At 40.7% G+C, this 15,260-nt stretch overlaps 1 protein-coding gene across 1 annotated transcript; it reads right to left on the bottom strand.

Moving 5' to 3' along the window:
- Positions 1-3,344: 3,344 nt before the first annotated feature.
- LOC116040194 (gastrula zinc finger protein XlCGF57.1-like) lies at positions 3,345-13,429 on the bottom strand. The gene is made up of 2 exons (XM_031285461.2): positions 13,150-13,429; positions 3,345-4,845 (listed from the first exon to the last, which is right to left on the bottom strand). The coding sequence occupies exons 1-2, from the start codon at positions 13,340-13,342 to the stop codon at positions 3,716-3,718; spliced, it is 1,323 nt and encodes a 440-aa protein (XP_031141321.1). The 5' UTR covers positions 13,343-13,429; the 3' UTR covers positions 3,345-3,715.
- Between the last annotated feature and the right edge of the window lie 1,831 nt (positions 13,430-15,260).

The following is a 15,260-nucleotide window of genomic DNA, read 5'->3' as shown; positions in this document are numbered from 1 at the left end:
GTGCAAATGTTCCACCAAAACAAGTTCCTTCCTGAGACTATTTAGCAGAGGCACCGTCACTGCGTCCAGAGCTTAGCGCCACCCAAGACGATTGTGATTGGTTTAAAGAAATGCCAATAAACCAGAGCTTTTTTTTCCTATCCCAAAATATGTGTTATATAGGCAGACCTTACTCCGCCGTGCTGTGGAGGAAGGTTTGGCAATGCGGAGTATGACACTAGCAATGCTACCAAGCACGGAAAATGGTATCATTAAAAAAGGTGTACTTAAAACAGGGTTTTTGTATTTGTAATGGTAGTTTTGTAAACTTGTTTACTTGATTCTATCCATAATCATAATTTTGTAGATATGTACATTTAGTTTTATGCCTGCAAACAACATTTTGCAAGTCTGTGCATTCAGACAGGCTGGCAAACTCACTTTCACTTACGTACACTTTTGACACGTTTACTATGTGGTAATATTTTGTAGACAAGGTGTCGCAAAAGAAACAGCTTCAATTATTAATAAAATGCCATTTACATTGAGTTTATGAGTACATACACACAAACATCTAGAAATGTGCTGACATTCACAAAGCTGAGTACTCATTACCAAATTGTGGACACATTTGCACCAACTCTGCACATACATTACCATATTATTTTGGTACATATTTGACTCCACTGCAAATTTTATGAATACATGCTGCCAGTGTCACAGCAGGCACACAGAGGCATGAAAAAGATAGGCCGTATAAGTCTGTGCCTGTAGCTACACAGTGTGATGTGATCAATGCAGATGCACTCTTTCATTTAATAGATCATTGAAAAATATCTCATTATTGCAAGCGTTGCTTCATTTGCTATTTCATTTTTAATACATGCATTATCAAGCTGTAAAGTGTAGCTTTGTATTAGTTGTCTATTCTTGACATCATATGGTTTGCCTGCAACTGTAGCTTGGCATTTTAGCTAACATTATTAAAAAGAAAATACTTGCTTTACTATAATTATTTCTAGCTATTTAGAATTTGAATTGTTATTGCTGACGTTGCTTACAATACATCGTCTTTACTGTGAGTGAAGGAATGATGCTGTCTCTCCTGCTTAACAAAATGTGCAGTGGAGGAACATGTGAGTTTCCATGTATACTATGAATAAATATTGTATTTCTATAACATACATACTCATGAAAGTTTGATTTCTTGATTCAATTATTAATGTGGGCACCCACCACAAATAGACACCTGAAACCATTGAATAAACCAACCTTTAAAGGTCCCATATTGTAGAAAATTATCATGTCTTTTTTTATTATAAAGCAGGTCTAGGTGCAATATAAGTACTGTAAAAGTATTAAACGCTCATTCCACAGAGAAATGCACAGAGCACGTATTCAGAAACTGTGCCTTTAAACGAGCCGTCAGGACTTCCGTACGGTTGTCTATACTACATATACATAGAAAGTGCTGTTAAAGTGCCATTACAGTCATTCCCCAGCTGCTGAGAGTGCAAATGTGGAAGACCCGGAAAGTCTGACCAATCAGAGCAGACTGGGCTTTTTTTCAGGAAGGGGCCTTAAAGAGACATGTGCGGAAATGCAGTGTAAAGAGGGTAAATACAGGTATATTAAGGCAGACAGTATGAGAAAAATGTGTTTCTGAACATTAAAGCATGTGAACATGTCCTAGAAGAAACTCAAAATACAAGTATGAATCCAAAAATGAGCATAATAAGGGACCTTTAAAGAATGCATTTAAACTGTTGCCAGTGGTAATCAAATTAGAATGACTGTTGTATTGGCAGTTTAAAACTGTATTCACTTGTGATGAGTTATACTGTCTTATATTAGGCCTATACTGCCTAAGACCTTGTCTTTTTCTGCTTCCTGTAGAATTTCGCTTTCAGCTTTACAGCCAAAATTATATGAAGCAAAGTCATGAAATTCAGCCTTCAACTCTTTATTCTTGAGCAGACAGAGGCAAAAAAAGATTTGCTAGACATAAGGTTTTGAGTATACAGACCAGTCAGTGTGTTTAAAGACGCCTTCATCTGAACTTATCATTCAGTTATCTTTTCCTAGATCTGCATTTGCAACTGTGAACCCTGTTTATTGCAATAAATATCCCAAAAGATTGATGGTCTCTGTGAACTCGTTTTCTATTTCATCAAGAACTTTCACAACAATTCGGCACCGTCAGCATGATCCCAATAGAGATGGACCCTGGGGGAGTGAAGAAAGTACGGAGTCATATCAGACTCAATAATAATGAATGCACACTGAAGGATTCACTAATGTATGTCAGGATTAAAGTGCTCATATTATGCTCATTTTCAGCTTCATAATTGTATTTAGAGGTAAGAACTACTAGCTAGTCAGAAGCAGAGTATGAGGGAGTGCCCTGACAGTAGCTAGGTAAGGACTACTAGCCAGTCAGAAGCAGAGTATGAGGGTGTGCCCTGACAGTACCTAGGTAAGGACTACTAGCCAGTCAGAAGCAGAGTATGAGGGCGTGCCCTGACAGTAGCTAGGTAAGGACTACTAGCCAGTCAGAAGCAGAGTATGAGGGCGTGCCCTGACAGTACCTAGGTAAGGACTACTAGCCAGTCAGAAGCAGAGTATGAGGGCGTGCCATGCTAGCAGCTAGGAGAGCATTATAACGTGTGTTCCAAAGTGACCACGTTTGTCTCTGAAGTAAAGGCTGGACTACAATAGAGCTGTTTGGAGCAGTTTGTGAACAGTGTTTTCTGTTGGAGATGGTAAGTCCCTTTGGGGGGGACTTTGGGCTTTTTCACTTTGTAAACCTGTAACGTGCACAAAAAGATATATAACACAATAAAGGAAAAGCCAAAAAGCATTATATGAGCATTTTAATATATAAATAAATCTTTAAAAAAAATGTTTGATGCACAAAAACTATGTATATGAATGTATGTATGTATATAAATGTAAAAACAAATCCACATATGAAAAAATAATGTTCGTTTGAAATTTTAATTTCTTCAAAAACACATATGCACCTTTCTATAGGCTACTGTTGGGAATAGGTATGGGTATAGATTAAATTATTGACAAATTATCAAAGATGTTCTATCAATATTAATAAAGTTATGTGTATTCATAACTTTACCAAATTGACAAACAATCAAAATGGGGCACCATCCTGGAACTAGGGGCCAATAATTGAGCTGTGAAATAGTCTCATAGGTAGTGTTCTCTTTAAAATACGGATCTTAATTAAATTTGATTAATTTAGCTGGTATCTTTGAAGGAACAAAAGAAGGATGAATTCGAGCACAGGCCTGTTTAACCAGCTTGTTATTACAAGAGATACACAAATAATCACAAACAACTGCTATTTAAAGTATAGACAAATTTATTTAACTTCAAAATTATCAATGGCCAATCAACAATTGTTCAATCATCAAAACCTATATACCTTTTACAAACTACAAATACAACTGTGTGTGTGCGTGTGTGTGTGTGTGTGAGAAAGAGGAGGGGGGAGGCGATGAGACCACGTGGGTAGCTAAACCACGCGATATCAAGAGATCCAAGATGGCGGATCGTGGAGCTGGTTAGCTAGTTAGATAATCCAGATTATTTTGGTCAATATTGACATCACGATTATCTAACACGATTACTCACATTACAGTAAAATAGGAAGCTGTAATTTACATTTATTTACCACTTAATCCAATTCAAGGTGGGACATTTCTTAGTTGTAGTTTTATTAACTGCTGCTGCTCTTAGTAACACACTTATGGTTTTTCACACGCGACTGTCTAGTGAATGTTCTCCCACAGGCACGGCAACTGAAGGGCGTGTCCTGTGTGTGGAGTGTCATGTGTTGTGTCAGGTGTACTTTCTGTGTAAATTTTTTATCACAAACTGAGCAGCTGAAAGGTTTCTCTCCTGTATGGATCCTCATGTGTATTAACAATGACCGACTCAGAGTAAATCTCGCGTTACACAGTGAGCAGCTGTAAGGCTTCTCTCCCGTATGAACTCTCATGTGTCTAGACAGAATTCCACTCCGGTTGAACCGTTTGGGACAGAGAGAGCAGCCGTACGGCTTCTCTCCTGTGTGGATTCTCACGTGTGCGCGCAAACCTGTGCTCTGTGTGAATCCTTTACCACAAACTGAGCAGCTGAAGGGCTTCTCTCCGTTGTGAATTCGGATGTGTCTCACAGCATCTCCTTTATAGCTAAACTCTTTCTTACAGTCTGAACATCTGAAGCTTTTCACTCCTGAACGGGTTCTATCTGTGACTACACGTGCAAGCTGTTTGGATCTTTGAACACAAGCTGAGCAAACAAACGGTTTCTGTCCAGGACGACTTTTTCGGTCCTTGGATTTAAATGTTTTACCACACTGACAGCAGCTAAAAGACTTCTTGCTAGTGTTACGTCCTTTACCAACTTCAGGAACGCCCTTGTTTCTTCGTGTTTTTAAATATGACCGAGGTTTCCTTGACTCCTTCCAGTCATCATCACTATTTGCAGCCTCAGACTCAGAAGAGAATGATACACCTTTCTGGGTCCCCTTTAATTTTACAGTGTCAGCTTGATCGGAACAGTCTGGAGTCCCATCATCATTAGCTGGTTGTAAAGAACTATCTGGATTGCCTCTGCACTCCTCTGCATCGCTCTCTACTTCCATTGGTTGAGCTGAGCTGCTGGTGTGAGGCTTTGCCTTTTTGTTCACTCCAATTGGCCTTTGATGAAGCTGTGAGGACTCATCTTCACTCTTCTCTGGGGCCGGTCTTTGAAGCTGCTTGCCCTTCCGACTTCTCCAGAGCCGCCCCTGTTCCTCTTCAGTGTGCAGGGGATGTGGGTCCTGCTGAGAATCTGCAGATAATACTGAAATACAAACACATTTTGGAGAAAAAAAATGAATAAAAAAGTAATTATATGGTCAACTCAGCTCAAACACATCAAGTACAGCATGAATGCAGCAAAGTGTATGTGAGAAGAGGAAACACTACAGGAGCAGCCTGTTCTTATTAACCATGTGTTTATATAGCTATGAAAAGTTAAGCACTGAAATTTGTCAGCATACCACGTTTTTTTTTTGCTGTCAGCACCACATTAGTCTATATCGACGACGCTTACTCTTTGTCGCCTAAACTTAACCGTAATGATTGGCAGCTTTTTCCACTGTTTTTGAAGTTCAATAATTGCAACATCTTTCCAGAAGTCAACGAGTAACCGTGTTAAATTATCGTGATTTCAAGATTGACCGAAATAATCGTGATTATATTTTTTTCCACAATCGAGCAGCCCTACTATAGACTATAGAAAACATCTTTGTTTGGTACAGATCCTTGCGAAAATCACACTATAATCAATTCAATTTTTTTTATATTTTTCAATGAAAATGAGAAAAATTATCATTCCCTCCAATATCGCGAATCATATCGCAATCACAATATCAGTCAAAATAATCGCAATTAGATATTTTCCTCATATCGTGCAGCCCTAGTCACAATGCAACAAAGATCAGAGGTGCACATCCAAGCACCGCAATAAAATGCAGAGCCTTCGCAATTGAATTTTTCGCACACAAGCCCTCGCGCCGGGGACACTACGGCAACCATTAGGCTAGCTTTTTTCATCAAATGAAGCAGCTACACTGAACACGGAAGCTGTGCGGGTATGATGCTGCACTGGAGCGGAGCAGAGGAGAGACCACCCAAGTGAAGGTAACGTTGTTGGTACCGCTTAGAGCTGTAACAATTCCAAATGTTGCTGTGTAATTAATTGTCTCAGAAATAATTGTGATTTACAATATAAGTGTCTCTTTCAGTCAAATTCAAAAATATGTATTTATTGATTCCTTTTTTAAACAAATTGAAGTTGTGAATGAATCCCAGGATATATCTTTTGTTATATATCACTGTCATGTGACCCAGATAATGTAGTAACACAAAAACACAGCCTATGAAGTAAACCAGGCCTCTTTATTATCATAAAACATATTTTAACCCCCCCCCCCCCCCCGCTTGTCATTTTTGAAGTGTCAACAATTAACACTTGAAATAATAATAAAAATATATAGTCCAACCAATAATCACTTATACAGGGTTCAACAATAAGTTTTTTTTTTCCACTTGTCTGGTCGGGCAAGTTAAAAAAAAAAAACGTTCTACTTGCCCGAAGTAAATTTTTACTGGCCCATAAACAACTGTTGTTGTTTTGAGGAAAAAGGTCGAAAAACAATGTCAAACTTTGAGAAAAAAGCGTCAATGAAGCATAAAAAACGTCAAAAAGCATCAAAAATGTAAACAAATGACAATAAAAAAAGTCAAACGTTAGCACCAAAAGTGCAAAAAAAAAAAAAAAATTGTTTACTCGCCCCGGGCCATCAGGAAACAGTTATTGTTGAACCCTGCTTATATAATTACAATTTGGCATATCTAAACTAAATCAACAGTTACCAGACATACGCCTTAAGACCTTAGCTAATGTTAGCAATTCCTTACGGTTAAACAAAGAAACTGCAATTATGTAAAGAAATTGACAATTAGACAATTACAAACAAAAATGTAAATCTGCAAAGCCTGCAATCAGAACAGTGAATAAGTGGACAAATGAAGCGAAGGAGGAGCTGCATGACTATTTTGACTGTACAGACTGGAGTGTTTTTGAAGAAGCCACAGGTGACCTGGACGAATTTACTGACACTGTGACATCCTACATTAGTTTTTTTGAAGGAGTGTGTGTGCCAACAAAGACTTTCCGCATCTTCAACAACAATAAACCATGGTGCACTGCAAGACTGAGCCAACTCCGCCAGCCCAAGGAGGAGGCCTACAGCAACGGAGACAGGACTCTGTACAAAACACTCAAACATATTGACCAAGAAGATCAGAGCAGCTAAAGCCCCTGACACACCAACCCGACGGCCGACCATTGGCAGAAAAGGCAGTCGGACTGATTCGTTCAGAATATGATCTCATATTTTACGAAGATAGTTCACCGAAACGTATTTCTGAAAACATTTTAAGAGAGAAACAGACCGTGCAGTTGCTGAATCTGTCTTCATTTCAGATCAACAAAGGTCAGTTTAAAAGATTTTCGTCAGATTTTGAGAGACTCTAGTCACGCTCATCCTGCTTGTCATTTCCGGGTTAGCACTCCATCAGATTGAGTCCGACTGCCCGCCCTCCAACCCAGCAAGTCAGGTCGGCCAAAATGAAGGCCGACAGCTCGTCTGACGGATGACGGCACGGAACAGACCGAACAGACTCGAGTCACTGACCTCGCTAGACTGTCCGACAGCCGATTATCGGGTTGGTGTGTCAGGGCCTTAGGAGCTACCCGGAAAAGTTGAAAAAAAGGTTTTCAGCCAATGATTCTGCAACACTGTGGAGAGGCCTTCAAGACATCACCAACTATAAGAGACCATCCCCCACTGCTGAGGCTAACGATGGCCTTGCCGATGACCTGAATGCCTTCTACTGCAGGTTTGAGAGGGAAACACTCACACCCCTCCCCCACTCCAGATCAACTGCAGCCCCCACCATGCACCTGGCTACCCCTCCCCCCCCGATACTCAATCAACACTCATCATATGTGAACAGGATGTAAAGCAATCAGGCTCTGATGGTGTAACACCCTCCTGTCTCAGGGACTGTGCCTTCCAGCTAGCACCAATCTTCACACAAATATATAACCGATCAATGGAGCTGTGTGAAGTCCCCTCATGCTTCAAAAGCTCCACTATCATTCCAGTCCCCAAGAAACCCTCCATCACTGGACTGAATGACTATAGACCTGTGGCCTTGACTTCAGTCGCCATGAAGTCCTTTGAACGCCTGGTGCTGACCCACCTCAAAAACATCACAGGTCACCAGCTGGACCCCCTGCAGTTTGCCTACAGGGCGAACAGGTCAGTGGATGATGCAGTGAACATGGGGCTGCACTTCATCCTGCTACACCTTGACCAGACCATGGTGAAGTTAGTTTGATGTTGGATATTTGACAGATATTTGACGGATATTCATTTCGGGTTCATCAGCAGTTCCTGCTGTGCTTTCACTCAGTCTTGACAGAAAACAATACGACACCCTCCTAGGTTTTTACTTAGGGACCGTCAAATTACATTCTGAACTTTATTTATTTCCAATAGCTTCTAGCCTATATCAGATGTTCAAAACACCCAGGGCAATGCAGAGCTGTTATTTTAATTTTTAAAAGAATCCCATTCATTTCCTATGGAAAATGGCTTTTTGCTCGATAACTTCCATGTTATGGGATCCAAAAACCCGAGACCAATGCAGACCTGTTCTGCTATGCGGTACTAATAAGACACACCTCACTATAAATTAATATTTCGCACCTCCTATTTTATTGAACAATCTGACAAATACCTTTTGTGTGGCTTGGTCTGAATATCATCTTGAGTGTCAGGTTTTGTTTTTTATTACAGGAAGGTCTGAAGCAAAAATATAATTTAGTCTGGGGTGTTTGGGTCACATAACTTGGAAGCTATTGAGCAAAAAGCCGTTTTCAATAGGAAATGAATGGGATTCTTTCAAAAACTGAATAAAATAGTTAATTTTCTAATATAAATATTAGATTTTATTGAGGTGTGTCTGATTAGTACTACATATCAGAACATTGGTCTGGGGTGTTTAGAACATCTGATATACAAACTATTGGGAATAAATGAAGTTCAGAACGTAATTTATTGACGGTCCCTAGGTAAAAACCAAGCAGTTAGGAGCAAATGGGTGTCGTATTGTTTTCTGCCAAGACTGAGTGGAAGCACAACCCGAAATGAATATCCGAATATCTGTCAAATATCCAACATCAAACTAACTTCACCACGGTCTTGAACCAGCCAGGGACCTACGTCAGGATCCTGTTTGTAGACTTCAGCTCAGCGTTCAACACTATCATACCTGAAATTCTTACTGCCAAACTCTCTCAGCTCAATGTATCTCCTGTCACCTGTCAGTGGATCTCCAGCTTCCTGACTGACAGGAGTCAGCATGTGCAGCTGAGAGATGTCATATCTGGAACACGGACAATCAGCACTGGTGCACCACAGGGATGGGTCCTTTCCCCGCTGCTCTTCTCCCTCTACACAAATGACTGGACCTCCAAGGACAAACGGACTCGCTAGTGAACAGCACACTAATGTCCTGATGGATATAGTTGTCTTTAGCTGAGTTAGACCAGAGAATATTTAGTTGAAACAAATTGTATTGTATCCCTGGTATGTTGTGCACTGTAGTCCGTTTAAACATTGCTCTTTTAAATGCTACATTTCTTGTCAGCTTCAGCGTGCAGTCATGCAGTTTGTTTAAATTATAACTCAACTCCTGGCATTGGCTGTGTTCTTCACCACTGAAGAAGGAAGAATGAAATATTGGGAGTTATCAAAGCAACCCACAAGACATTTCCCAAATTATGTTTTCTTTAATACTACTGGAATATTATCAGGGATCAATGATCTGATACTGATATGGGGCCGATACCGAATCAATAAGCTGGATCGGGTATCCGTGACAACAAGATATAGAGAAATATTCAGTTAATTTCTATGTTTATTGATATACAGGAATTTCCTGTTTAAGTTTTGGCAAATTTGTTGTTGCATTTAAAAGGTTTACAGTGGCAATACATGCTTGCTCTTGGGGGGGATTACTGGAACTGGAATAGAATTGTTTTGTGTGCAGTAATCTTAATGTGTGAAGTAACTAGTAACTAAAGCTGTAACAGATGAATGTAGTGGAGTAAAAAGTACAATATTTCTCTCTGAAATGTAGCGGAGTAGTAGAACGTGGCATGCAGTGCTCGAAGTGGGCCGGTACTCACCGGCACTCACTTTTTCTTGCGTACCGCTACTTCTCGCATGTAGCCGGTACTCTACCACTGACAGAGAAAGCGTCAGTGTCAGAGAGATTGACCCTAACGTTACATAAACTACACTACCCAGAGGGCACTACGTGACTTACCTCAGTTCGGAAAAGCTATATATGTCGCATAGTAGAGGAATTACTGTATAGTCAGGAGAAGCTTGCAGACAGTTTGGACTTACATTAGCTGTGTAAGTTTAATTACTAATGTTAACTAGCATTTTAATAGCAATTATTAGCCTGTGCCTACGTTATCTCCTTACATATACCTACGCTCTCCGTCTCTGCTAGATTGGGAATGATTGAGATTTCTCTTGGCACAGCTACCAGAAGACTTCCAACTTTCAGACAGGTTGCTCACGTCACATCTACGTCTTCAAGCTCAGTTGGAGGCTGCTCAGAAACGCTCAGCCATCACCGGGAAAGTGCTTCTAATATCCTTCACTGGTCTCCGTCCATAGACCGTATATAAGAATGGACCAACAGATCCCGTTGCTCTGGACGGAGACCATGAAGGCCGTTAGAAGAACTTTTCCGGTGAGCGCTGAGCGTTACTGCGCAGCTTCCAACTGAGAGAGACGACGTAAATGTGACGTGAGCAACCTGTCTGAAAGTTGGAAGTCTTCTGGTAGCTGTGCCAAGAGAAATCTCAATCATTCCCAATCTAGCAGAGACGGAGAGAGTAGGTATATGTAAGGAGATAACATAGGCACAGGCTAATTATTGATCACTAAAATGCTAGTTAACATTAGTAATTGCACTTAAACAGCTAATGTGAGACGAAACTGCCTGCACGCTTCTCCTGTACTATACGGTAATTCCTCTACTATGCGACAGTAAGTCCATAGGCGGAGTTTGACATTCGAGCCAGGGGGGGCAAAAAAAATAAAAATAAAACTCATTGTAGAAGCTGAGACCTGGCTACCACTTGGGGAACACAGCACGAGCACATATGGACAAAACAAACATGCTAAATAAACATATATGTTTATTTTTAAAGAAGATTTTAAAGTACATTCTAACAATTTAACAATTCGCCCTTATGAAATCCAATCGCGCCACGGCTGTCTTGGAATGCAATAGACAGATGTGGCGGAATGCCCCGACACTTAAATTCAACTAAAATGTAACGGTGAACAATCAGAGTTGGACCTACAGTCTGTTGAGATGCCTCTCCAAACGCAGAAACCAAGCGCAGTCACACCATAAAACGTTAAGATACGTTAAGAAATAAGATCCGTATTTTGCCGTAATCCAATGACACGGAAAAAAGTAATCCACAGCGATCAGTAGATCCACGCCGTTTAAACAATGTGGAATAAAACGTATAAAAGTCCAAATCTACACAAAACGCGCAATCATTTAGTAAGCTGACAGCAAATTTATATAGGCTACATGGCATTTAGGCAACCTTTATTACAACGTTGGCACGGTAAGATGTCCAGACTAGTGCAACATTCATTTTCATTTTTTGCGTCCTGCATATGCGTCAACAATATTCTCAGGTGAGATCCAGAGCCCTGAAAAAATATTTTTTTTACTAAAGCAGTAGGCCTAGGCCAGGGGTGGCCAACCAGTTCAGCATAAAGAGCCACAAAAAAACCCGCACCATAGCAAAAAGCCACACAACACATGCACGTCCACACTACAACAGCAACAGTGACTTCCAGATCTGATGACAGTCATAATACATAGCAGTTTTCATAGTTTTGTTTTCTTACTTAGACTGACTCAGTGGGAAATCTGACAGTCTTTGTTATCCACAATCCTTTTCAGGTCTTGCTAGAACTCGGTTGACTCTTTCACTCGTTTGTCACTAGAGGGGCTTTCAAACAATCTGATTCAGCAGTGAAAGGGTTAATGAGGAAGGTGATCTGTGGCAGCTTTTTTTTCCTCGGGTTGCAGAATTTGTCCTCAAAACTCTGCTGCATTATTTTTTATTTTAAAATAATTGGCAAATGTATTGGCAAGTGCATTCCATTTTTTTTGTACTTATCTGAAATGTTTCAAAAAGTAAAAAAAAAAAAAAAATCCACCAATAACACAGCCCCCAGCCACACAGTAAGAGCCTCAAAGGAGCAGGCAAAGAGCCGCATATGGCTCAAGAGCCACAGGTTCGCCACCCCTGGCCTAGGCTATATGAAATCAGATGTATTACCTACCACAATTCAGTTGTTTTGTGTTAGGCCTATTTAAAATATTTATAAAATATCTGGTCATGCCATGAAACAATACAATTACCTGCTTCAGCCGCCAGGGGGGGCAGGCTACAGCTAAATTAAGACTTCACAGTAATAACAATAAAGACAAGTATTGAGTGATTGTATTTTAAATGAGCACAAGTAAAGTAGAGCTGACGTAATAGCTGTTATATATGTTAACGTTTATTTTCAAGTTTTATTTTGAGGGTCTTTTAAAGTTATTACATGCTGTCTCAGCTAGCAGTTAGCCGAATTAGCTGTTGGGTAAACTAACGTTAGCTTGCCTGTGGAGGCTAACGGCAGACCGCTACAATCAGCTAGCGGTTAGCCGAATGAGCTGTTAGCTAAACTAACGTTAGCTTGGCTGTCGACCGGAAGCGTGGAACAGATCGTGCAGTGTTGTAAATCCTCGTACAACAGCGCATGCGCAGAACGGATCGTGCACCGACAGAGCCTTTTATACATTGTCGTGTTTCTTTAGAAATAAACAATGGACAAATAAAGTCTTTAAACGCTTCAGATGTAAAGTTATTCGCTGTCAAAGTGACGTCAAAATGAATGGCAGTCAATGGAATGCTAACGGGGGGTGATCGCTTTGTAGCATTAAAATGGCGCCATAGGAGGTTCGCGGTCCGAGGAGAGGCTTACCCCCTTGTCTCCGTCCAGAGACACGGGATCTGTTGGTCCATGATATACTGTCTATGGAGCTGGCAAACTTGTATAATGAAATGTAATGGACAATTCCGCTTCCAACCTGTAGAGTGACCGACGCGGGAAAAGTTGTTGTTGTTGCTTTTAGTACAGTACTTGAGTAAATGTACTTAGTTAGCTACATTCCACCACTGCAATTCCGTACATGAATATCTATGCATTAATTCGTTACATTGGGTCCTACAAAGGTAGGAAAGCAATGTTTAAGTCCAGCCTGATGTTGCCAAAAGAATTATCCACAATCAAACAAAGTAAAGCATTCAGCTTACTGATTAAACACTGGTATCGGTTCGGTGCTCGGTATACCCAAAGCACTGGTCTCTGGTTTTTACATAAATGACACAAGAATAAACTAAGGTATGCATATCGGATGTTTAAATACTAACCTGCTCTGTGTAACCGAACCTGAGGCTTCATAACAGCGTCCAATAGTTTGCGTTGCCGCTCGTTCTTCTGCTTTGAACGAAACAGTTCCTCTTCATACTCTGCTATGGTTCTTTCAAACAGCCCGAATATCTCTTCGGCAGCCGCAACTAGACGCTCATTCATCGCCACTCTCAACACTTCTGCTTTAGACATGTTTAAATTGTCAAATAGACACCGTCGTGCTATCTAATGTGCTAACTACGTCCAGCTAAAGCCACTGCTTCCGTGTTCTGCCCATAGACAGCAACACAGGGATACTTCCGGCCCGAGTCTTTCAGAATAAATGTCTCCTTACTGCAGTGTGAGTCTTTCAGAATAAAACTCTCCTTACTGCAGTGTGCAATTCAGGGTGGTTCTCAATGTATGCACAGTGATGGAAGACGTTTTCAGATCCTTTACTTAAGTAAAAGTACTAATACCACACTGTAAAATACTCCGTTACAAGTAAAAGTCCTACCAGAAAAATTTACTTAAAGTATTAATTTAAGTAAAAGTACTCAATGCAGAAAAATCCTCCCATTTTAGAAATAGAAACGATCCAAACAGTTGTGTCTAATCATTTCAGCTGGACTTGTAGTTGTTATATTGTTAGCTAGTTTAATTTATAATAAAACATCAGATTTTATAAACTACATTTGTTTTGTGTGCAGTAATCTTAATGTGTAAAGTAACTAGTAACTAAAGCTGTCAGATGAATGTAGTGGAGTAAAAAGTACAATATTTCTCTCTGAAATGTAGCGGAGTAGAAGTAGAAAGTGGCATGAAAAGAAAAGACTCAAGTAAAGTACAAGTACCTCAACATTTGGACTGAAGTACAGTACTTGAGTAAATGTACTTAGTTACATTCCACCACTGCATATAATTCATCAATATAATAATAAAATAAATAAAATATCAATATAATACATCCATGTGGTCAACGTGGATGCACGTTTGACTCCATCAAAGATACTCTATGTTGAGCATCACCCTTTACTTTCTGAACGGTACTACATGGTGGCAGAAGCAGTGCAGCACATTCCCAAACACCAATACTACACTAGTCTATATCGATAAGGTTTAATTTCCCGGATTGTTCAGGTGCCGGATGTCCCTCATTTTCAGCCGGATGTCCGTTCCCCTTCCTCTGTCTCTGTGTTGGTGTTCTAACCTCTGGTGGATTTCTGAGGACTATGGTTAACTGCTCCTCAGTAGCCTGGTTGACACCAGACCCTTCTCAGTTGTAACTGAGAGTGGGTCTGGGGAAGGTTCATTGACAGTTCATTTCCAAAGGGGCGTCACCAACGGACGCCGCTCAAATGCCTCTGGGCGCATTGGATAGTCCTTCAACCAATCAGACCGACGATACCGGTGACGCTGCGCTTCGGTAGCTGTCATTTTGAATGTAAACAAAAAGCTGCTCGCCATGGCTGCGCTATCGTCGTTGCGTAAAGCCCGCCTCAACGGTTGTGATTGGTGTAAAGCCCGCCTCAGCGGTTGTGATTGGTGCCTCGATTTTGGGGACATTGGAAATGGGTTTGAATGGGCTCTTCACCAGACTGACTTGCAGAGCAAATCTCAAATTTGCCGGAAATCCGTCAGGGTTTACCCAGGCTAGCTCCTCAGATCTCTGCAGGGTAAATCCAGACAGCTAGCTAGACTATCTGTCCAATCTGAGTTTTCTGTTACACGACTAAAACTACTTTTGAACGTACACATGTTCCACCAAAACAAGTTCCTTCCAGAGACTATTTTGCAGAGGCACCGTGGCTCCGTCTGGGCGCTTAGCTCGGCCCAAGACGATTGTGATTGGTTTAAAGAAACGCCAACAAACCAGAGCACGTTTTTCTCCCATCCAGGAATGCTGTGTGGACTAGACAGACCCTCCTTTGCAGCGCTGTGGAGGAAGGTCTGGCAATGCGAGACTATGGCGTGTGTAATGAAGAAAAAAAAATCAAAGAAGGTTTAGAAGGTTTTAATGACTGTACTAATACATATAATTTCTTCTTTAACGTGACGTTAACTGCCTCCTTTAAAAGTACAGTACTAAATGCTACCTGGTGAATGCAGAAACATTTATTTATAGTGACAT

Source organism: Sander lucioperca, chromosome 7 (assembly GCF_008315115.2).
Source record: "Sander lucioperca isolate FBNREF2018 chromosome 7, SLUC_FBN_1.2, whole genome shotgun sequence".
NCBI classification, from domain to species: Eukaryota; Metazoa; Chordata; class Actinopteri; order Perciformes; family Percidae; genus Sander; species Sander lucioperca.
Note: the sequence above shows the minus strand (reverse complement) of the source record. Positions and strands in the feature narration are given on the sequence as shown.